Raw genomic sequence first — 24,506 nt, forward strand, 5'->3', positions numbered from 1 at the left:
TTCACTGAAGAGAGCCTCTGATGTAGGGTCAAAATACAGCACGAAAAGGATAAAATGAGTGGCTTTTCCATGTCTCAGGTTTCGGAGAAAACTTTGAGAGAACCCACACATGTAATCGAAGTTACAGGAAGTAAAACGGTAATAGCCGCTGGTGGGAAGAACAGAGTTACTCCTATGTGAGCTTAGCCAGAACCAGTGAGAAACCAGAATCCAGGAGAGAGAGACACACACACAAGCAGGCCCAGAGACAGACAGAGACAGACTGAGGATGGACTGGCCGCAGGCTGCTGGTCCATTGTGCCCCAGGTCAAGGTTAATGTGTGGGGCCGGGCCCCTCAGTGATATACTCTCCTCTCTTTGACCGTAATTGACTCTGGACATCAGTTATGATGGGGTAATTCCGGCTGCTCTCTGGGAGACTCCACTGAGCATAAGTAGCCGTCCAAGTGTGTAAGTTAGGGAAAGGACAGCATCTGAAATCAGCTTGTCCCTGGTCCACTAGGAGAAAACAGAAAATGCGAAGTAATTTTCCAAAACTCATGGGCAACAAATCACAGTCAGAGACTACACAAGACAGGAACCCAACAGGCCCTGTGTTTGTACACACGCTTTTATTTATTGTGCAATTATAGCTCACCTTATCCTACGGAAGGTTTTGGGGCAACTCCTAAGAAAAGATACAATAGTTGATGTACAAGGATCGTTGGATCCTGCGCTATTTTTAAAGTTGAGCTCTGAGCTTCCTGGCAGCCAAAGTAAACAGTCTACTCAGTCAGTTAGAGGATTCGTGCCTCAAAAGAAAGATACAGTTTTGAATGGAGTTCCTCACCTGGGACTTCCTAAAAGGAATATTGACCTAGTGCTACAGGACAGCGTTCTCAGCGATGTCCCTACAGTAAATGCAATGGAGAGTTTTATGCAGTTCTTCAGCATCCTTCAGGGAAAGCTGGAGGCGGGACATGTCACACAAGCCCAGGCCGTGTGGCTGAAACACACAGCATTCTGCAGTTGCCCCCCACTGGCCTTCAAACTCATTCATTGCTGTGACTCCTCTATGGGCCTTTGGCAAGACCCGAATAGCAGATAATCCAGCGTTAATTTCTTGTGGCAGGAGGAAGGAACATTTTGTAAGCTGTAGTATGCATTAATTGAAATAGTAATCATTTTGAGTAAGAAAAGAGAATGGGAAGCTGCAGCCATCTTCAAAGGACCCCCACTTAAATCCCTCAACCTCTGGGCCATGGGAACATGTAATTTGTATGCAGTTCTCCTGCTCTACCCAAGACGAGCATTTGTTTTCCACCTTTGATGGCTCTGAAATGTTATTCTGACACAGCCACCATGCAGCCCGATGCCTTCCCAGCCTGTCCATGTTCAAGCAGTCTTGAGTCCTAAATAAGTAAAGAAACGTCATCCCAGACCTACTTTCCCCCACCGCTCGGTCACCTTTTCCAGATCGAGCCTGTAACAACAGCTTTTTTATGCAGTCAGCTCACCTGGGACAGGTGTGTCGGAGCTGCCACCAGTCCCTTTCCTGGGGGCTCCTGGACCCACAGCCTTGTGTACATCTGCCATTCTTTCTTCTGTCCCTGGCATTCCTCTGAGCAAGGGAATCAAATGTCACCTCAGCTATGCTTTTCCAACTCCCGTCTTCTCTAGTAGTCTCCTCGCCTCTGTCCCCATCACTCTCTCTCTCTCCTACCTCACTTTTCATAGTATCTCTTCGCACCACTGGACATTTTTTCTCTTTGTGGTCTAGCTCCCCCACTAGAATGAATGTGCCGATGGGACAGAGACTTTTGTTTCTTGGCTTAGTTGTTGTTGTTTATGACTCAGAGCCCAGAACAGTGCCTGGCACATAACCGACACTCAGTAAATAACTGTTGGATGAACGAATGAGTAGATGAATGAACAAATGGATGGATGGATGAGCAAAGCTAGATTGGAATGCAGCCCCTGGCTCCTTGTTAAAAATAACTTCTTAGTGGTCATCTACACACCCTGCATCTCCCCTCTTCCTGTCTCCCACCACTGCCCAACCATCTCTGTGACTTTGGCAGACCAAATTATAAATGCCTCCATTTAGTCTCCATCAGAAAGGATATCACAACTATTAAAAGACAAGGTCTCATGCATTGTTATTATTGGTGATTTAATACCCTGCCAAGAGCAGGTGATTAGCTATTATCGGTGTGTGGCCCTTGACTTGCCAGGAGAGGACCCTCTCTCCAGAGAGGACAGCGGTGAGCTGGCTTTGAGGGGGGGGGGGCTTCGCTGGCAGAACCCCCATCTGTTTTACCCCGGCGGTTTCTGTGGCATGTCTGCTGTTCAGTATTAGGTGAGAAAAGTCTCGCCTGAAGTCAGGGCTTGCAGGAAGCAGGAGTCCCTTCATATACCCCATCCAGCTATTAATCTCAACAGCTTTCATTTCCAAGTCGATATTCAGTGGTAAGAAGCGCACTTGTGTTAAGAAGCAAAGGTTCTGGTCTCTACTCAGCGGGGATCTTGAGACGATCGTCTCTCCTCACTGTAACTCACTTCCATCGGGAAAGTTTGGACTAGATGATTTCTAAGGTGTGTCCCAGATGTAATATCTTTAAGACCTTGTATTTGTAGGGTCTCCTGATGTCTTGAAGCCTGCTGTTTCTTAGCAGTGCCTCCATTGTAACACGCTTCAATCTATTTGGTCATGTGCTTTGCCTCCTTGATGAAACCGCAGCCCTCCTGGGGGGAGGGGAGGACCCTGCCTTATCTATGAGTTTGTCACCCAGAGTCTGACACGGTGCCCAGCACTGATACAGTCCGTGAACAATGCGACCCAGCTCTTTTCCTGCACTTGCTTACCCACTGATTGATTGTAAACCTGCAGTGGAATGCCCCCAAAAGACAGGTAACTTGTGCAGAATTCATAAAGCATCCTTGAATAAGTTCTCAGGATCTGATCAGTTTGGCGTACCATCTCCAACACCTCTTAGACATATAAAACTTCTTTTAATCCCGTCTTTCATTCTCCTATGATCTTCATCCCAGAAAAAACAACACCTAGGCATTGGGGTCACACTCGGATTCTAGCTCCATCACTTGCTACTAAGCTGTGCAAAACTGAGCCAGTTACATTCCATCTCTGGGCCTCAGGTGTCTTCCCTGTAAATGGGCATAATTATACTAACCTTGCCTGCCTGAGACCCTACATGCTCATCCAACATGGAGAAACCTCCTCTCCCTGCGCCTTTACCCACAAGTGCCCACGGTCTGCCAGCTTCAATCTCATCTCCCCCACGATCCTCCCTTTGGTCTTTGTATCTAGGGTCCTTCCAAGAGTTGCCTCATTAGTACAAAAGGTGTTCTTATCATTCAGGAAACTCCAATGATTTTAGGAACTGTGTGCCAGGAAGCAGGGACAAACATGAACTTTCTGTCGCACCACAGGCCTCATCTTTGTCAAGCTTCCCACTATACGATTTTAACACACACCGTTCCCCCTGCCCTGAATTTAACCCGTGTTGCCTCAGACAGCTTTCTCGGCTGACGTCCCCTTTTATGGACGCTGTGGTCACTCTGGACGTCTCCCTCCCAGTCCTGTCAGAGTCCCAGCTCTACATTTGTTAGCATGATTGTTTAGTGACCTCACCCAATATTATGGGCTGAATTATGTCCCCCCGATGTTCATATGTTGACATCCAAACTCCCAATACCTCAGAATATGACTGTATTTGGTGATGGAGTCTTTAGAGAGGTAATTACAGTCAAATGAAGTCATTAGGCTGGGTCCTAATCTGATGGGAAGGTGTCGTTATAAGGAGATTAGGACACACAGGGATAACCGTATTAAGACACAGGGGAAGACGGCCATCCACAAGCCAAGGGCAGAGGCCTCAGAAGACACACAAACTTGCTGAAACCCAGATCTCAGACTTCCGGCCTCCAGAACTGCGAAAATATACATTTCCAATGTTTAAGCTACCCAGTCTGTGGTACTTGTTACAGCAGCCCGAGCAAACTAATTCCTCCAAGGCTGTGAGCTCCACTGAGGGCAGAGACCATCTCGGAATTCACCCATCATTGCATCCCCACAGCCCAGCACGCAGCTTGGCTCTCATCCGCTATTCAGCAAATATTTGCCGAATGGATGAGTGACTTATCTCACGGTGATGACCGAGATCTTTGAAATATGGAAGTTTCATCAGCCCTGTACTGAGCACTCCCAGGCCAGCGCTCCTTGAACCTTTTAGTATATCTGTTTTGGATTTTTTTTTCCCCTGTCCTTCCTCACTGAATGACCATTACTACAACTCTATAATCTGCCCAGGGACCAGATGTAAGAATAGAGCAATTTTGTGATTAAGCTTCGTGATGCTTCTCAGGCACACAGGGGCCTCCACTGGGAACGTCCACCATCTAGGCTGTGTTTCAGAGAGAATCAAGTTTGGTCAATGCCTGGTCTCTGCACAGATAGGGTTTCAGTAGGTAATAATGCTATGACCTAAGAAATGCCATAAGGGGAAAAATTAAGTAATAGCTGCGGAAGACCCAGCAATGTTTGGTCATAATGATTATACTTAAAGTTGAGTAGATGTTTACATTCACATTTCGTTTCCCTCTTAAAACAGCCTTGATGATGAAAACAGAGTGAACTTGATCATCATCTAGTTAAAAAAAATGAAGACTGACACTCAAAACATCAAGTCATTTGGGCGCAAATGGCACAGTTAGTAATTGGACGAGCCAGAACATAAATGGTGACCCTAGCATCCTGCAAACAAGGGCTTTTTTTTTTTTTGCATTCCCAGTAGGAAAACTTAGACGATTGCTCCCGGGCACTGTTATTAGTGGTTCAAAGGGGTGTCTTGTGAGTGAAGTATCTGAAAGATGCCAACAAATTGTGTTTTGAAAAAGAGACACAGCCAAGAAGTCCACGGATGGTAGTTGTAGCTGGATCCTGGTTGGCTCTGCTCCCTAGCAGAGGTCTCGTCTGAGAGGTGATAGCAACGCGTGTCCTGAGAGTCGTATGATAAAAACAGCCTTGGAAGAGAGCTGGCTCTGCGTTCCTTTTTACTTTTTCCTATTTCCAAAGACCAAAGATCACGGAAAGAAGAAGAGAGAAATCATTATTTGAGACTGAGCAGGAGTTTTTAAACCTTAAATTAAATGAATGTGGGCCCACACGGGGCTGATGGCGGGGTGGGGGCCGGGGAGGCTTGTTTGTGCATCTCAGCAGATGGAATTGTTATCTGAACCTTCATTGGATTGCAGGGTTTTTCTCTGAGTCGCCCGCTTTCCTTTTCTGTTCTCCCCCAGATGCCCCTGGGCAGGATGTGCTCTCAGCTCAGTGCCCTGAGATTAGTGGCCCAAGAAATTAGGCTCAGCACCCCGATGGGGGCCAGAGGACCCTGCAGTGTTTTGGACCCCTGCCTGCAGCCTCAGGTGGCACTGCAAGCAGGCACAGGTGGGCTGGTCAGATATGTCATGACCAGCCTTTCTACTCATCCTCTCATGTCCTTTGGAGCCTTGTCCACACGGTACCAGCTCCAGCCCTTCCCCTGGGGAGAGAAATGCTTTTGCAAATTTTTCCTAGCCATGAGTATAGGTGTGAAAGCATGGGCTTTTGCAACAGAGCGACTTAAACCCAAGCCCCAGCTCTTTGGTCCCCAGCCACTTGGCCTTGACAAGTGACTTCCCCTCTCTCAATCTTGGTTTCCTCTCCGAAAGGTAGAGATCAGCAAAGTGGGGTTGTTGTAAGGCACTCTGAGACAACGCGCTTCCACTGCTTAGGCAAAGTGCTTGCAAAGAGGGGGCTGCCCTCAGAAAAATAGGCTCCTGTCATAGGGCAGGCATGCCCATACACACACAGCACATGTAACGGAAGAATGTGTGGGGACAGTCTGGCATGAGATGATACTAAGAAAACTCCCGAGTTGACGTAGAATAAAGAGCTCTCACAGCCAGTTTGGAAGGGAGCTTTGAGGTCATCAGATGGAGCCTTCTGCTCCATACGAAACCCCCTCCCCCAGCATGCCTGCTAGGTGACCTCCCACTCCTAGGCTCCCCAACCCTGCTGTGCGTCAGAATTAATGGGGCTGTCCTTCGCAAAGAAACCCCCAGACCTGCCCCTGGGAGAATCTGCTTCAGGGAGGTTCAGGGTGGGGCCTGGAAGACATTAGCCGAGCCATTTGAGAAGCTCTGTAGAGTCCTGAATGCAGAATGCAGGCACTGGCTCTGTCTTCTTCACTGCTGTGTCTCACTGAGCAGTTGGCACAGCCTAGTGCCCAGTGGGGACACGGTAAGTACCTGCTGGAGGAGGGCTGACTTGTGTAGCCTCTCCCAGAGCCGTTCCCGTGCTGAGAAGCTCCTTCGGTAGGAAGGCAGCTCACTTCTCTTCCGGTGAGCTCAAATGGCTGCTTGCGGTCTGGCTTATAATAAGCAAAATCTGTCTTCCTTCCATCTTCATTCATTCAGCCTCATTCTCCCTTCTCGAGTGACACAGATTCTGATTCCTCTTAGAAGGGATTATCCGTCAGCGGTGGAGGTCAGCAAAGACAGGCTATTTATCTCCAAATGAAATCAGGGCTGGCCAAACATGAATAAACTTACTTTCTCAAGGAACTGAAACCCAAGGAAGTAAAATGATTGCCAAAAGAACCTTTGCAGCCAGAGCACATGGATTCCATCTCAAGGGCGTGTGCAATGTCAACCTGGTTAGGAGTCCCAGTTGTGAAATAGATACCGTTACCATTTTGCAGAGGAGGAACAGAGGGACTAAGAGTTGACCCAAGATTGCTTTCGAGGGCAGAAGAGCTAGGATTTGAACCAGGTGAGAATTATATTAAAATTGAAGGAAATAAGAGGGAGCCCCGTTGGAGAAGCTTGCACGTAGGAGAAACCCCCGAGTGCAGCGTCAGTCATGGAGTCCCTGCTTCTTCACAGACAGAGAACACATCACTCTCCTTCTCTGGGCTTCTTCACCTGTGAAAGCAGGCAGCCCCAGAGTAATTACTAAAATCTTGGCAGCTCTCATGAACTTCTGTGATCCCAGAGTGCATTTAGCTGAAGCTGTGAAACATGCAAGTTCAGAAACAATCCCTCTCAACCCATTCAGGGCTGTTTAAATACCCTTTTGTGTTGCATCTTCTCGGGAGATGTTTCATTCTTCTGCACCCCGCTAACCAGAGGCACCGGCGGAGCCATTCTTTCAGGATGTTTCGTATTATTAAATGGTAATACGATACTATATGTTTTCCTTATTATAGCCATCCTGCTCTCAGACAGGCACCAAATGATACCATTAAAGACTTTGCTATTTTAAAATAGCTTATTAGAATAAATACAAGGCTGGAAGGGCATCATTGCTCTCTCTCTCTGCTGATACTCCGGACAGCCCCTGGTTATAACACTATTGTTCACCTGCTGGAGCACAGCTGGCTTGATAGGCAGTAGTGATTGGCAGTCTCCCTTGGTGCACCCAGGACCTTTCCTGGGGATGGGAAAAAAGAGACAGCACTGGAAGCATCCGTGATCAGAGCTAGAGCCACCTGCTCCTGGTGTTTACTAGTACATATCCCCTCCCACCCCATTCCAATAGAGTTCACTAGCTCCAGGTGGGCCAGGCTGGTGAGGTTTAGACAATAATATTTATTTTTCACTAAATCGTCCATTCCTCTATCCATCCATCATCCATTCACACTGTACTGGGCCTCAAGAGCATTAAGTCTTTTTTAATCAAGGACGCAAAATCATCAGCATTCACTTCAAAAACATTTCTCTGGCTGGGCAAGATGAATGGAATGGCAAGGGGGCTTACCTGGGGGAAAGGTGACCGAGGTAGCCTAGGAAAGAGACGTGATGCCAACGCGGTAGAGCAAGGGAGGGGTTGAACTTGAGAAACGGTCGGTACAATCTGTAGGATTTGGTTATAGAGAAGGTGTGGGGACCGAGGAGACGGAGGTATCAAGGTCGATTCAAAGGTTCCTAGCATCGGTGACAAGTTAGACCTTGGAGCTACCAGCCAGCAGAGTGGGCCGGGCTCAGCTCATTATTTTGGGGCGAAGGTTATGGAGTTGCTCAGGGTCGGTTTGAGTTAGAGGTCCCTGTGAAACAGCCAAGTGAAGAGGGGGCGCAGATGGCTGCCGTGAGAAGCCCTGGAAAGCCGTCTAAGCTGGGGGTGCAGATGGGTGCTTATCTTCCTACTCGCGGTGTTTGCAGCCATTGGCAGTAGCTCCCATCGCCCAGAGAGAAAATGTAAAGCAAGAGGAAGGGGGGGCCAAGGACGGGGGAGTTGGGGAGCACCAGCATTGAAGGGGAGGCAGGGGAAGAGGAGCCCCAAGAAGGAGGCAAGGAGAGAATGTTCAGAGGGAGGAAAACAAGCAAGAGACTGGTGTCCCAGAAGCCAAAGGCCTCGGAAAGGGCCAGTGGGGGAGGGGTGGGTGCTGGGGGGGGGCAGTATGGCAGCCGCTGCAGCCAGTGCCCGGGCACAGGAAGCCTGCGGCATTATGAACAAGGACTGGCTCAAAGGAGGAAGAGAAATGCCTTCAGTGGGACGTCTACCACGAGCCAGGTGCTTTCCATATAGTCTCTTATTTGATCTGCACTTCACATCCCGTCTTGGAGGCAGGAGGTAAATTGTGTTCTTGTCCGCTTAGGATAAGGAAATTGAGGCTCAGAGAAGTTACACTTTGGTCCCGCCATACAGAACGGGGACCGGAACCCTCTTTTGTCTGGATTAAAAACCCTTTGCCTCTCCCCTCGACCGTGCCGCCTTCCTCATGCCTGGGCCGGGGGGTGGGTGTGAGTGCCCAGCCTGCCCTCCCCACGCCCGTGTGCCGCATGGAGGCAGCACCAGCCTCTGTTCCTGGGGCCTCAGCCCCTGAACAGCAGGAGCCCCGCCTTGAGCCGAAGCTGAGGAAGGGGGCGGGGGAGGGGAGTCCCCAGCCTGGAGCCATCCGTCTGCTGGCTGGTGACACCGACACCCGGGCCCCAGCAGAATAGCAAGCTTGTTCGCTCTTGTCTGGCTGTTAGTGGTGATGTATGAATAAGCAAAGAAGACAGCTTCATTTTCATAAGTTAACTTGTGCCTAGAGTAAGGGATCCGGGCAACGGTGCACTTAATCATAACCGCAGGGCCAGCACGGAAAACAATGACAAAGCCCTTTCTGTTAGTCACGGTGTTTTATTATAATAACTCCTAAGGAGATGAGACAGGCAGTGCGGGATGCCGAGATGCTGAGGGAGGCAGCACGCAGGCAGCCCCTGTCACCTCCGCAGGAGGAATCCCCTGGGAGTTTACCTCTTCATGGGAGGCCAGGCCAAGGATGGGTTTGCATCATCAACGTTAAGGATTTAGACGTTGACCTCTGCAGACCAGGGTGTAGATGCCACCTGGCCAATGAGCTGGGGTTGGCAGAGCTGTAAAAGGTGACGTGTCTCGTATGCACTGGAACTGGGGACCTGAGGGACCCACTCTCTGCCCAGAAGGGTGTTATGGGACAGCACCATTACAAGAAAGGTTTCGGGGAAGCGTGGGAATTTGGAGGTCTGTGTGGAAGGGGCAGGGGTGGCCTGCAATGCAGGAAGGGGTGTGGCAGAGGACACCACCAGAGACGCCAGCCTTACCCCACAGAAGCAATTCTAACCTGCCCCCCACCCCTCTGGATTATCAGCGTCTCTGTCACTGCAAGTACCACACTGCTTCTTAATTGTTTACCTGTCTCCTCCTCTCGCAGCCTCTAGGGCAAGGACTATATTTTATTTGTCTTTGATTCCGTAGTATTTTGTGTGGTATCTGACACAATGGAAACTCAATCGATATTCAACTGAACCAAAGTCTAGGCAGAGTGAAGATCATGTCAGCTAAGGAGATGGCCGAGACTGCAGACGCCAGAAATCCAAGCAGATGGGGCAGAATATAGGGCCGGGGAATTCTGAGTGTAGTGATAAGAGCAAATACCTACTACACATTTTTCTGTTTTCTAGACATTGTCAGTGGTAAGGTCTGAATAAGCAAAGAACACAGCTTTATTTTCACAAATGAACTTGTGCCTAAAGGAAAAAATAATAATTCTGGTGTACATACTATTTATTAACTCCATTTTAGAAGTGAATAAAGAAACAGGCACAGAGAGGTTGAGTAACTTGTCCAAAGTCACACAGCTAAGAAGTGGAGGAGCTAGGATTTGAACCTGTGTCATTTGGTTCTGGCATTCATTTTTTTCACCACTTCGTCAAGAAGTGTGACACTGGAGGCCACCACTGAATTCTGCTCATTTATGAGCTAGATTTAGATGCCATAGGAGGTTATTGTGTACTAGTGACCCTGCAAGTGAACTCTAATTCTCAGACTCTAATGTACATTTTGAATGACCCGGGGATTTTTTTCAAATGCAGACTCCGAGACCCAGTGGCCAGAATTCTTATTTAGAAATGTTGGGGTCTGAGGGAAATAAAACATGATATTACTCTCTCACCTCCATATACTGAACCTATTTAGCGAGAATATAAAGGAATGAGAGCGAAATGTCACCTTATTTTACTGATCAAAGTTAAATTGGGAGACTTGGCTCCTAAGGGGAGGGATGGACGAAGGGTAAACAACTTAATCTGTTCTCTCTGAAACTCAGCAGTAGTTAAACCCTCCCTGGCCCCTGGGGACAGAGAAAGAGTTGGGGCCAAAAGCCAGAAGTCCCTTCTGGAAACTGGACAGGTAGGAGGAAGCTGCCTCCTGGTCACAATTCACTTTCAGGTGGAGGCCCCGCACTTTTCACAAGAACCCAGGTGTGTGTGAAGCCAGTGGCCCTCAAACCATATGTCTCATTTCTAGGAAGTTCTAGAATGATTTCATTGTTGTGCTAGGTGACCTCCAAACAAACTACATGCATGGGCTTGCTCTGTTTCAGAAGGTTACGGTTTGGATGGTGATATTTAAAAATAGCTATCATTCTGATGTTGAATAATAATGTATGTCAACTATAATTATACATACATATAGTCACGGGACGTGGAGTAGTGAGTGGGAATGGAGTCAATGGAATTGTAATAGATAAGCATGATATTGGGGGTGGGAGGACAGTAAATGGGAGAGGGGGTTGTTACTTTGTGAGGGGTGAAAAGGATAACTATTGCATTGTTCTGTACACCTGAAACTAACAATAAAATTTAAAAAAAAATAAAAATAGCTATCATTTATATACTGCTTAGTATGTGCCAGCCCCTATTCTAAGTACTTAATACATATGAAGTCATTGAAACACGGCAAAGTCACAACAGCCATTAGAGGTAGATACTGAGGAGAGAGAAGTGAAGTACTTTTCTCAAGGCTACAGAGCTAGAAAGTGACAGGGCCAGGAATTGGAACCAGGCCGTCTGATTCCAGTCTATTCTCCTCACCTCTGGCTGCACTGCGCACATGGTTCTTGGTCCATGGAAGTTGGGTGGGGGGAGGTTCACCAAACTCGGGAATCACAAGTCCAGGTGCAAAACCCAGCTACCATGTCAGTCATCAACAGAGCAGTTCATAAATCCACCTTCAAGAAGCAAAATAAAGTCTTAGCAGCTATTTATTATTTTGCCTTCTCTACCAGTGGATATTAAAATGACAGCTCTCATGTTGCTAATTAAGGATTTTATTTTCTTAACCTTAAAGATGACTGGTGCAACATGAAAAGGCTGAGGGCCACCATTGTTAGAAATGCAGCCCAGGTGCAAATTGCGAGGAGAATTTGGATCTTTTTCTTTGGGATAACATGGCAAGGGGAACCGTGCAAAAGGCTCCTCTAGAGATGGAGACCTGAGCTCAGGCTTTCGGTACAGCATCGGATGTAGGGATTGTTTTAGGGGCTGCCACCCCATCTTTACAGTTTTTCATGCATGTGAGGAAGATGCCCGAGTTCCCAGAGCTGAGTGGCAAATGTGTTCATGTTGGTGAATGGGGAGAGGGTGACATGCTTTGTACCTTCTGAAAAGTGAGGACGTTAATACGCTACCACCAGTGGTCTCCAAATCAGGAGAGATTTACCCACCAGACATCCTTTACTGAGCAGACATTTATTAGTACCTATTGTGTGTTAGTTACTACGCAGTCCTTGCCCTTGGACTAGTGGAGCAGATGGATGTTTACAGAGGAGGGGCGGGCGTGCCTGGATATCACCCACTCTGTCCTCTAGAGGGCGGACGTCGGCTCCTGTTTCCCTGTGGAGTGAAGCCAAAGTGATCATTCAGACATGTGGGTGTCTGTGGCAGCCTCCTGCCAGACATGGGCCCAAAAGGATTACCCGTGAGGATTAGCAGAGGGCAAAGGCAGTTCCCACCAGGCAAGAGCTGTATGAGCAAGACACAGTGGTGAGAATGCAAGCAACCAAACTCAACATTTGCATGTGTCAGGAGCGCAGTGTGGCTAATAGAGATTCCGTCTGAAGCAGTAGATCGAGGCCGAGGATAAATCATGGAATGCCAGAACACAGAATTTGGACTTTCAGATAGTTGAAGATTAGCTTAGCTGAAATTCAGATGGCCACCCTAAATTCAATGAAAGATTGTTCCCCTTTTGTCATTTCTGAGTTCATGACACCCTACATCATGCCTCCCTCCACCCCCCCCAAAAATTGTAGCATTAACCTGAGGTCAACAGCAATTATGAACCAGCTTCCTCAAGGACCCCACGTCCCCTTCGCGTCACACCTTCTGTGTAAGGTTATTAAACGGCCTCTGTAACGGGTCACAGCATCAGGACTCGGCACACAGCTTTCTCAGCGGGAGGCACCATGCCATTCAGAGCTAATTGGTTTGCACGAACATCCCAAGCTTTGTGGCGCATGGAGTGGATTGGCTTTTGTACTTCCTGAATTGGTGGTATGTTTTTCTGGGAGATTCTACACGTTTTGGATGCGATCATCTACAGTGACAAAGTGGGTGGTAGTCTTTTCCCCATGCCTCTAATTTATGTATTTGTGCTGGGGTGTTGATTTAGATAGGAGCTCGATAAATTGATCAAATAAATTATCCCAAACCCACACACATCATTTCAGGGAGCTGTCATCACACCAAGGAGGCTCTATATCACCCAGCATGGTGTTCCAGGAGAACCGCTGTGTTTTCTTTTGGTCAGAAAGGTCTTTATTTCTCAAATTGGCCAACAACATAAGGATTCGAGCTCCAGAAGGCATTGGTTAGCTGGGGAAGACACTGATTATTAGCTGTGTGACCTTTAGCAAATTATTTATATGTTCTAAGTCTCAGTGTCTCTTTTCTATAAAGTGTGGATTTATAATTTCTATCTTAAACCTTTGTCCTAACGGTAAGTAATAATGCATGGAGATGGTGGAAAGATCTGGGTGTCAGACAAAGAGAGAATTAATTATAGGCTGGCTCCATCACTCACTGTGCAAATTACAGTCCTGTGTGAGCCTTGGTTTCCTAGTCTGTAAAATGGTATTGATACTAATTCCAAGAAACTACCTTCTGCCTGGCATGATGGTGCTATCTATGGGAAGGCAGTTGGATCTGATGGCCTGACCTTCCCTATTTAGAAGGCCCAGGGATTTGCTCTGGGGACAGAGAAGCAATTGTTCCTCCACAGAATACTCCTGAGTTGATACGATGCTGACACGGTGCTTGTCGCACAAGATAAAGTGACTCTGAGAGTAAAAACACGGTGAGAATGTGGCCAAAAGGTGGTTCTTCTCTGTGGGTTTCCATCTCATTAAAGGGTTGTTTCTTCCCCTCTGATCTGGGAAAACTGTCTCAGCTCTTGCCTAGAAAGCCAGTAAATTAGTATACACTGGGAATATTAGAACCAGAACACTTGCAGAAGAGTATGTCAGCCAATCAATACATGTTGCAAGAGGTAAGGAAGGGATGGATGGATAGATGTGTGGATGGATGGATGGTTTGGGATTCTGGCTTTATCACAGATTAACTGGGTGACCTTGGGCAAGTTAACTACTCTGGGCGGCCCTCCTTTCTTCTCCATCAAATGGGGATAATAAAAACAGGTAGGCTGTCTCAGTGTGAGAATTAAATACGTTGATGCCACTTAAGCACTTACATCAGAACCTGGCACTTAATAAAAGCTCCCGATAATGAGAGCTGCTGTTCGGATTTGCGGCGACTCTGTCTCCTGGTCAGGGCTCGCTGACCCACACTTTGTTCTCTCTGTACTTCACAGGTCAGCAGGTTTTGGGCCTGGTCGAGAACCAGAGTGACTGGTACCTTGGAAACCTGTGGAAGAATCACCGCCCTTGGCCTGCCCTGGGAAGAGGCTACAACACAGGTAAGTCGTGAGGGGCGCGGGGTGGGACGGGGGTGACAAAGGGCGACGTGAGGACTCACGCTGCTTCCTCAGGGAGAGGAGGGAAGCCACAGCTGGGGAAAGGCCGCCTGGGGGCCTGCGTGCTGCATGGGACGACCCAGGAGGTTTGCCTTCCAGTTCTTTCTTAGTCCTGTGGCTGTCGGGCCCTGGCAGTCGGGGGCGGTCTCACCACAAAGCCACTCTCCTGACCGACCTTTGCATCAGAGCATGAGTATGGCCCGTGGGCCCCTTGGCTCCGTGACTAGAGACTAGAGATCGTTGTGCAGTGACAAAGCACCCCAGCATTCCGGTTTCTTCACACAGCAGAAATGCCTTCGCCTCACGCGCCACGTCCATTTTAGGCGGGCCGGGACCCGCGCTCACCGTAGGCGGTTAGATGCGTCGGGATGCTTACTTCCTTTTCTAGGGAGGAAAGCAGCAGACGTCCTCTTGACTCTGAATGTTTCTGGTCAGAAGTGACATGTTGTTTGCTTTTATGTCGTTGGCTAAAGTGTGTCACATGACTCTGCCTTCCTTCAAGGGGTGGAGGCAAATGGAACCTGAGGGTGTGCCAGGAAGGAGAAAAGGCAGACATGTTTGGTGATGGGTGCTGAGGAGAGTACCGGAGCCCTTAAACAGCACACGTCTAAAATCAAGTCTCTTATTCTACCTTGTTGCAACCCCAAACTCGTGTCTCTTCTTTCTGTCTCTGTTAATGGTGTCACTCATTCGCTCATTCGTTCTTCGTTCAGCTCCTGTTCGTTGAATGCGTCCTGTGTATGAGGCCCCAGGCCAGGTGGGCCAGACACAGCCTGTGACCTCAGGAGCGTTTACCAAGGGAGCCCGAGCGGCCTCCCTCACCTTGGGCTCAGGTCCCGCCAGGGCCTGTCTTTGAGATGCCTCTGGATCTTTCGGCCTCTTCCCGTCCACCCTCTTTGCCACGGCTTTGGTGCCCTGTTCTCAGAGAATGCAGACCCATGACCTGGGTCTGAACTGGAGCTCAGGAAACAGTAGGGTGGGTCAGACCAAGAAGTGCTGGGACCTGGCCTCTGAGACCAGCTGTCCTGGGTGGGGGTGAGTGTCTTCAGGGGATGGCGCCACCTGAAGGTGACAGGTAAAACCTGTCCTGGAGGCTGCAGTGGGATACAGGGCCAAAGAGTCAACCTGGAGCTGGGGGTCAGATGCCAGAGAGGTCAGGGCCCCAGAGGGCAAAGGACAAAGGATGAAAGCCAAGCTTCCAGAGGGCAGAGCTCAGAGATGGGTCAGAGGACGGTCAAAGCTGTGCTCAGACTAGGAAAGAAAGGGCCAGGGTCAATGTCCTGAGCAGCCAGAGGTGGCAGTTAGGGAGCCCTATACCGGAGGCCACGCTCCGACATGGGGGCCATTCCTTTGCTGACATTTGCCCGAGTGACGAGGCACGCGCTGCTCTGGAATTGTTTTTCTGTGACACCGACCAGTCCTCCTAGCCTGCAAAGGTCGCAAGTGAAGAAACTGAAGCACCTGCCCTTCGCACACCTCGCGGAGGCTGTCTGGCTGTGCTAGGCATTAAACCCTTGAGTTGCAGGATCATGGGGAGTTCTAAGGAGTCCCTGAGGGGGGCTGTGGTTGGGGAGGGGGGCTGATGGGGCTCAGAGCAGCAGCTCTTTATTAACCGGTTTGGAAGTATTGCAGTGTTTTGATAATGGGTGAGGGAGTACCTCTACATACCAGCCGAGCACTAGCTGGGCACCGTGCCAGGTGCTTCCTAGGTGTTAATCTCCTTTGATCCTCACACTAACCCCAGGAGACAGGTGCTATTCTTATCTCTGTTTTATACACAGGAAACTAAAGCTCAGAGAGTTTACTGATAAGTAAAGGGCCCCTGATGCCCACTACTAATCCAGCCTTCCTAACTTGAACTTCAGTGGCTTCCGGATCAAGAATGCTTTAAAAAACACATAGAAGCCCAGACTCTGCCCTTGAAGGGTCTTGGGGAGTGTTGCCCAGGGTTCTGCCCTATACAGAGCCCTCAGGATGTCTAACCTAAGGGTCTGCTCGGGGCATAACTTGGCACAGTGGGCTAGGAAGAGTGTGTCCTGTGCTTCCCTTCTGTGACCACGTGATCAGCCCCGGTTGGTCTTTGCTGCCCGGGTTTCAACCCATTCACTCCAGGCCTTTGGAGACTTGGAGACACCCATGTTTGTCAGATGGGAGAAGGGAAATCGCAGGTAAACCCTGGCATGTCTGTAGTTTCCATCTTCCGGAACACAGAATAATAGAAAATGTCACGTGGAGATATAGTGCAGTGCCTCGAGGACACGGCCTCCGGGTCACGATTATCTGCGTCAAAAACCGTCGGTCATCAATTGGAGTTTGCAGGCAGAAGAAAAATGTAGCCTGCCGGGGGATTTATTATGACAAAAATGACGTGTCCTCTCCCACCCCTCCCCGTTTGCCTGAGAACGTGAGGTCAGGAGACATACAAGGATCTAAACCACCTCAAGCTCCTACTTGTTATGCCTGGGCAGTGAGTTACTTCCTTTTTTGCTGACACTGACAGGGCAGAGCGGATGGAAAAAAGCCCTGTTAGAAGTGATGTGTCCATTTAAATAAGCCAGTGACACCCAGCGATCGTTACGAAAGGATTTGTGCGACATCGAAATGCATTGGCTTTCATCATGGGGATTTGTTATTTTAAGACTAAGGATTGCGCCTCACATCCGCGGCTGCGTCATCCAGACATATAGGTTCTCATGGACGCTGAGCCCGAAAATCCCATCTCAAGCCTCCAGAAGAAGGAACTCCAGCGAAGTGCTGGGTGAGCCCCCGGCTCATATTGGGAAACTGAGGCAGACCGGGCGAGGGTCGCAGTTCAGCCATTTCGTCTCTGTCTGTGTGGGCTCAGCCAAGTGCCTTCACCTACCTGAGCCTTAATTCTCTCTCTCGTCAAACAGGATAAAACAGCACCTCATGTGTGAGGATTAACCAGGTCACTTGGGTAACGAGCCTAGCCTGGTACCTGGCACAACACAGGTACTCAGTAAGTCTTCATCTTGTCCTCTTGCATTTTCCTGCCACTTACTCTATCAGGGAAAGGAATCCACCTGCTTTAAAAATGGTGCTCACATGACTGGCTGAGGTTTGCTAAGGTCTCCTGAGCACTCGGGTGAGAAAGAACCACTACGTTTTTTTTGCTTTTCCCCAAGTATAATGCAGCCACCTAGCAGTTTTTCTCCTCTCTCTCTCTCTCTCTCTCTCTCTCTCTCTCTCTCTACTACCTGGAAAAATGTTAGTTTTTCATATTATTTCAGGGGGAAAATGATGATGTTTAGTTCAGATGTCAGCTTCCTCACTGTGTTTTACTTGGAAAATCCCCAGTAAAAGCATGAGATGTTTGAGGTGGAAGATCTGCCTTCAAGACCTGACTCTTGCTTTTCAACTTGGTGCCCTGTGGAAAGCTACCCAGAGCTCTCTGAGCCGTAGGTTCCTGTATAAACAGCGTATGATCACTCACCCGGAGCCCTCTGTCCTACCAGCGATAAGGGCTGGTGAGTCAAAGTGCTTCGGGAAGTTGGTGGTCGTTTTTATTTCTCCCCCTGACCAAACCCTCACCAAGTAACTATTTTGGGGTAACTTTGATTCAGCCACATTTGTGGAGGTCAGCTGCCTCCCCCAGACACCTTTCCAGGTACCTGATCATGCATGATCTTTGTTAATTCCTAGAACTGCCTCATAGAGTGACATTCCCCAGGAAAGAGCCAGCCAGCTTCGCCCTTCCTCCTTGTTTTGCTTTCCAAGTCAGCTTGCACAAAACCCACAGGGGCCCTAAAAGATTAGAGACGATCTGCCCACCATCTCCCGTTCACCCCCTGAGTCCTTATTAGAGCAGTTTACAACTTAATCCATCCGCACAGAGCCGCTAAGCCACAGCAGCTGCGGATGACCCAGCAGGTCCCAGCACAGGGCACTCGCCATCACTGTGCAGGTGGAATCCAGGACAACTTCTACGTTCTTGCACAGAGACAGGCTCATTCCCGACTGTTCTGTCCAGTCATCATGTCCTAGGTGTAAGAAACTGTCATTCATCCAGCATCCAGCTGTCTGCAGGACTTAAAAAAAAAAAAGATTATTGCAGGCTCATTAAGATTCAACCCACTTCAGTTCTTATGCCAATAGTGACTATCTTACAAACAAACATGGCAAAGGAGAGCTAAAAGTAGCAGGTGACCGGAGAGTGAGGTGAGGCAAAGTAGAACCGAGACGGCAGGTTTATAGAAAGGTTTGTTTGTCTACAGTCCCAGTGGTTTCTCAAAGAGAAGTTGTGTCCTCCCCCAGATGAAGGACATAATATTAGCCAGAGGATGTGCTTTAAGAAACAATTTAAAAATAAAACATATCCTGTTTCTTTCAGTCCCCAAAGTAGGCCAGAGACAGGCAGATGGAGGCCTGGCTCTCTAGGGAGGGAGGGGACATTTCTCTAGGAATTCTTATTCGCAGAACAACAAAATTAGGACAGTCAAGGACTGACTCACCTCTGGAGCTGGAGCAAACTCTGGGCCGTGTAGAAGCGGGAGGTGACACATGGTAAAGTCGGACACCATGGTGGATTCCATGCTGGGAATGCAAAAAGAGCAAGCATTTGGCAACTTGCCAAGGAACTCTTAAACGAAGAACTGTAGTGAGACAACTAGAAGCGTGGAATGTAAACTTACCCTTCACTCTGCCTCTGACATCCAGTGTTCTTCAGCCCTAGGCCCGTCCATTCATTTCTCTGAACCCCCCATCCCCCCATCTCTTGGGTCAAGAACTAAGATCTCCTCATGCTCTGAAGAAATGTTGTGATTGGACGATTTCTGTCTGTAATAACTGCACCCAGAAAAACTAGATTTCCATGTAGTTCATTCATTCATTCACCACATGCCACTGATTTTTAAAGAATGACTGCTACCAAGAACCTTCCTTCAAGGAGATTATAGTCTAGCAGAGGAAAGTTTGCCTGTCTACAAATAAATTTGGCATGACTTGAGCCCCTAGCATAATTGAGATTTAGAGTTGAACATCAGCTCTGCATTAACCCTGGACCAGCGTTTTCTAGACTAATCCCAGAAGACATTGCAGGAGATGTTAATATGTGTTTAGAAGGTTGAAAAATCTTCTAAAGGTTGAAAAATGCAGATACTGTATTCCTCCCTTGGAGATTCAAATTGCGTGTTGACATATCAGAGCTCCTGAGAAGTCCCGGAGTAAAGAAAGCCGGTAAACCCAGAAGCATCCCCCACTCTTACTTATCTTAGAGCTTTGGAAACAAGTTTAGGAAAAAAAACTGCCCCTAGACTAACTCTGGAATCAGAGATTATCTCTCTTTGAACTCTGCACCCCGAGCTCTTGGCACAGAAGTGTTTAAATGGAGTTTGCAGAATAATCCCATTGAAAGATGCTTGTCATCTAGAAATGGTTCATCCGACACGACACAATAGAAATATCTACTCTGTTTTGTACAGTGAGTTCTCCTTCATCTTTCTACCGTAAGGACACAGACACCATAGCAGGGCATCTTCTTAACTAACATCCTGTGTGTCCTTGCATATCTGAAGCCAGGCACCAGCCAGCTGCCCTCCTAAACCTTCTTTCCCTGTGAAGGAGTGCTGTGTGGGATGGATTCTGGACTGTCTGCCATCCTGATGGGTTAACCGCCTCTAGGTAGCTCCAGTTTCTCTTTCTGAAGGTGACACTCTGACCTGAATGATACACCCTGGACATTGGTAAACTAACAGAGGTTTGTGCCTTCACCGGGGTGCTCCTGCCCACTTTTCGGAATCAGAACGCTTGTTGAAAATGTCAGCTTTCAGGCCCTCACCCAGGGAGGTGACTCTGAATTTCTATAGAGATGAGGCCAGGTAACTGTTATTTTAAACACGTTCCCTATATGATTCTGACGCATACCAGTGTTTGAGAACCAGCCTCCTAGTACACACTTTTATTGCCATTTGCACATCAAGCTCAAATTGAACTTGAGTTCAACTGAAAAGCTCCATGAATGACTCAGCCAAAGGGTCCCCATTCTGTACTTCCATAGTAGATTTATTGAGCCTAAAGCACAGACTTTATATTTATCTCTGGTGAGTTTTGTCTGATTTAGGCCAATATTTGTGTCATGTCATTTGACCTCATTTTAGTTCTCAACTTAGAGTCGTCCATAAAAATAATGACAATGCCTTCTGTTCATTCAGCCAGTAGCCATGCTCCATTTTTGTAACACATGCTTTGAATGCCTCTTGGACAATCCTGGAATAAAATTCAGAGATTACCTATATGACACCATCTACAAATATAATTTCAAAAAAATCAATATAGTGCCCTGACTATAATATAAAGAAGAAATAAAAGGAAATTAATCTACTATAAAATAATATTGACTCCAACATATCATTGCTCAGGCTTAGCAATGAGAAGACCTGACGAGGTAGTCAGGTGCTTCTGTACCTGTGTTCAGGATAGAGCTGTCCTCAGTGTGACGCTGCAAATGCCGAATGGTATTGATGGGGTCCAGGTAACGCACATCCACGAGTGGCCTTGGCCATCTGTGAGAGGTTTCTCCAAACTAGTAAACAGCTCTTTGTAAAGTATCAGGTCATAAGAAGTACCATCTTCCCTTGATTTGTACTCCAAGTTCAGTGTCTATTTAAAACCACGCAGAAAAAGCACTTGGTTTGTTTCGGTAAGTAGTGTTAGTTTCAGGCTGAGATAGTTATAACAATTATGTGCAATTATAAACCAAATGTTTACGGGGGCACAGATGGGATGTGGGAGTATTCTTCATTACGCTAGACTGTCCTGGGAGGGGATACTGTCCCTTTGAGATCAAGAGTCTAAGGTGTTACGGATGTTCAACAGGCTGACTCAAATGCAAGGAAGCCATGATATGTTCAAGGTCTCCCTCAAGGTTGATGTCGGTGAATAAGAGACGGCTCCCTGCTCGGAGATTTCAGGCAGGTGGAGTCTATGTAACAGTACTGCCATCCAACGACTCTCTCCACTTTAGCTTCATCGGGGTTCAGTCACATCACCCAGAGCTTGTCCGCTTCATATCCTGAACCAGAATCTCCTACGGGCTTAGTTCCATTTTGTGAGTTCACATGGACTATATCTCCTTCTTCCATCTGATACCCGTTTAGAAATCCACATGAAAAAAAGCAAACAATATATCCTGGTTATCTCTCCCATGATTTTACCACCCCTGGTTCACTGCATATTACTAATTCTCTGAACCTCAGTTTATTCATATATGAGATGGGGTCGGTTATAGTACCTACCTCACAAAGGATTGTCATGGGAAGTAAATTAGGTAATCATGTAAATTTACTATGAGGAGACAAGGTTGAGCATGTAGTGTTCAGTGAATGTAGTGGTCATCGCCGGCTGTTGCTATTTTCAAGTAGGCTAAGGGACTGCAGGACATCGGCGGCTTCTTACGATATCAGCCATCCTGTGCTCCCAGAGCTCCTGTTTCATTTTTCCTATTAAAGGGCCTATTTCTTATGTTCTGGAGATGAACAGTCCTGGGTTCAAGTCCTGCCTCCATCTGGTACTAGCTTCGTAATTCCGGGCGACTAACAGTCTTTATTCTATCAGCACAAGCAGAGTTCCCATCTTACAGGATGGCTCTGAGGAGAGAATGAGATCATATTTGTAAAGTTCTTGGGACAATGTCTGGATCAGTAAACATCAGCTGTCGGTGTTTTCACTTTCCATTTGTACTTGAGGTTCGGGCTGGCCTCCCGGCTGTTGCCCAAACGAGAAAGGCCGGGGTTCCTCGTCAGCATCTTTTTTTTTTTTTAAGATTTTATTGGGGAATTGGGGGAGAGGAACAGTGCTGGGGAATTGGGGAAGGCGAACAGACAAGTTGCTGTCCGTTTTTTGTTCTTCAGTCTAGTTGTGGAGGACGTCGCTTCACTGGCCCATGTTGGTATTATCATTGCGCTCTTCCTGGGTGAGGCACATCAGTCGCCGGCCTCCGGACGGCTGCTCACGGCGGCTCCTGGCAGCTCACCCTGGCTGCTGGCCGCTCACGCTGGTTGCCGGCCACACACGGTAGCTTATGGCAGCCTACTGCCACAGAGGCTGCAGCCTACGCCGTAGCCGGCAACTCACAGCAGCCCAGCTCCAGGTCGAGCTGTTGTTCACCATCTTAGCTGTAGAGGGCAGTGTCACTGGCCCTCATGTGGGATCTGAACCAGGGCCGTGCTGCTCAGAGCTGGCATCCCAATCCAGCTCTTAACCAACGCGCCACTCTCCGGCCCTCGTCAGCATCTTTTAATAGTAACTGCCCTTTATACCTGGGACTGAGCTCCCTCTCCAGGACGGACCATCCATTTGTTCACGCATCCATTAGGGATAGTCATCATGCATCTAGCATGTGTGACCTGCCAGGCACCTTTCTAGGCTCTGAGGATGCCATGGAACACAACAAAAAGAGCTCTATTCCTGGGATGAGCCCTCTTGCTTGTTATCCTCCCTGCATTCCTGGGACGCCAGCTCCTCCCGGTTCACCTCATGCTCCCTCAGCTCTCTGCTTTCCCAGCTGCCCCTTGAACACACCTGTTTAAGCCTGTTCCCTCCATCTCCAAACGGCAGCTCCCCTCTACCCCTCCCCTGCCTTATTCTTCTCCGAACTGTTAATCACCGTCTGACCTGCAGTGATTTTGCTCATTTCCTGTTTTAATTTTCTGTCTCCATTCATGAGGACGTAAGTTCCTCAAGGGTTGTCATTTCTGTCTGTTCATTTCCCTGCTTTATCTCCTGTACCTAGAATCATGCCTGGCCCATGTTAGGTGTTGAATATGTATTTGTTGTGGAATGAAACAATTTCGAAAGATTGTGTTTTGAAGGTAGTAACGTAGAGCAGCAGTTACCCACAGGAGTTGGTGGGAAATGTGGTGCCCTAAGCGACATTGGCAATGTCCAGAGACATTTTTGATTGGCACGACTAGAGGTGGGTGCTCTTGACATTTAATGGGTAGAGGCCAGGGAAGCTGCCAAACATCCTGCAATGCACGGGAGAGCCCTCACAACAAAGAATTATCCAGCCCGAAATGTCAGCACTTCTGCGCTGGAGAAACCCTCACATAATGGGACATGCCAAGAAGCGTGGAAGGGAATTGGACTCTTCTAGAAAGAGCCATTTCTTGAGGGAAGGGTCCTCTGAGAAGATGACATTTGAGCTAAAGACCTGAAGGAGGGCAAGGTGGCAGCCACACTGAGATCTGGAATGATAGCATTCTCGACACAGAGAACGGCAAGTGCAGAGGCGCCGGAGGCGGAATGGACCTGGCTGCTTATGTCGCCTCACAGCGTGTCCCCCTGGTCAGAGGCGTCAGATCGGCCTGCACCAAGCTTCAGAAGATGAGCCCATCTCTGAGCCGTCCCTGACACTGCAGACCCTGCCCCTCTCGCCTACAGTCCAGTCATGCTGGAATCGGACTCCACGTGTGCAGATTTAGAATGCCATCCGTCTTCCCTCCATGTGCTTTGAGCTCTCTGACTCACATTAACACGCTTCAGAGCCACGCACCTGGCCCTGTCCTCCTGCTTCATCACTAGGGCTTGTAAAGATCACCACCACCAGAGTAAGTCATGGCGAAATGCAGCATCTGGGAAAGGGGCTCGTGCTGAGCTGGCCTTGGCCAACACTCCAGACACAGACTCGTGGCTTCTCCCCTTCCCTGCACACTCCTGTTCAGCCAGGCTGGCCTCCTGACTGGCACCCAAACACATCCCACCCCTGCGCCCAAGCCCTCTGCCTGGACTGTCCTTCCTTCAGCTGCCCCCAGCTCAGCCTGTTACTTCCTCTGTCCTCAGCTTGGACGTCACCTCACAGCGGGCTTCCCTGACCATCTTATCCAAAGTAGCATTCGCCATCTCCCCCACTCCGCTTTAGTTTTCTTCACTGCACTTTCTATCAGTGTTATAAATACACGTTTTTGATTATTCGCCTCCTGCCTCTTGTGGTAGGCAGAATGCTTCCGAAAGATGTCCATGCCCTAATCCCTGGAATTTGTGATTATGTGATGTTACATTGGCCAAAGAGACTTTGCAGCTGTAATTACAGACTTTCAAATAGGGAGATTATCCCGGATTATGCGAGGGGCCCAGTCTAATCTCAGGAGCCTTAAAAGCCGAGAGCTTCCTCCACCTGGAAACAGAACAGATGTTAGAGAAGGCGAGGCAGAGAGATTTAAAGCATGAGAAGGAG

The 24,506-nt window shown here is 48.3% G+C and overlaps 1 protein-coding gene across 1 annotated transcript in view; it reads left to right on the forward strand.

The window, feature by feature from the left end:
* Window positions 1-24,506, forward strand: part of LARGE1 (LARGE xylosyl- and glucuronyltransferase 1) — a 491,262-nt gene that overhangs the window by 367,347 nt on the left and 99,409 nt on the right. The window contains exon 7 of the mRNA XM_019642580.1: window positions 14,153-14,257. Coding sequence (XP_019498125.1) covers window positions 14,153-14,257 — 105 coding nt within the window. The remainder of the gene's footprint in view (window positions 1-14,152; window positions 14,258-24,506) is intronic.

This window comes from Hipposideros armiger, unplaced genomic scaffold (assembly GCF_001890085.2).
Source record: "Hipposideros armiger isolate ML-2016 unplaced genomic scaffold, ASM189008v1 scaffold_71, whole genome shotgun sequence".
In the NCBI taxonomy this organism is placed as follows: Eukaryota; Metazoa; Chordata; class Mammalia; order Chiroptera; family Hipposideridae; genus Hipposideros; species Hipposideros armiger.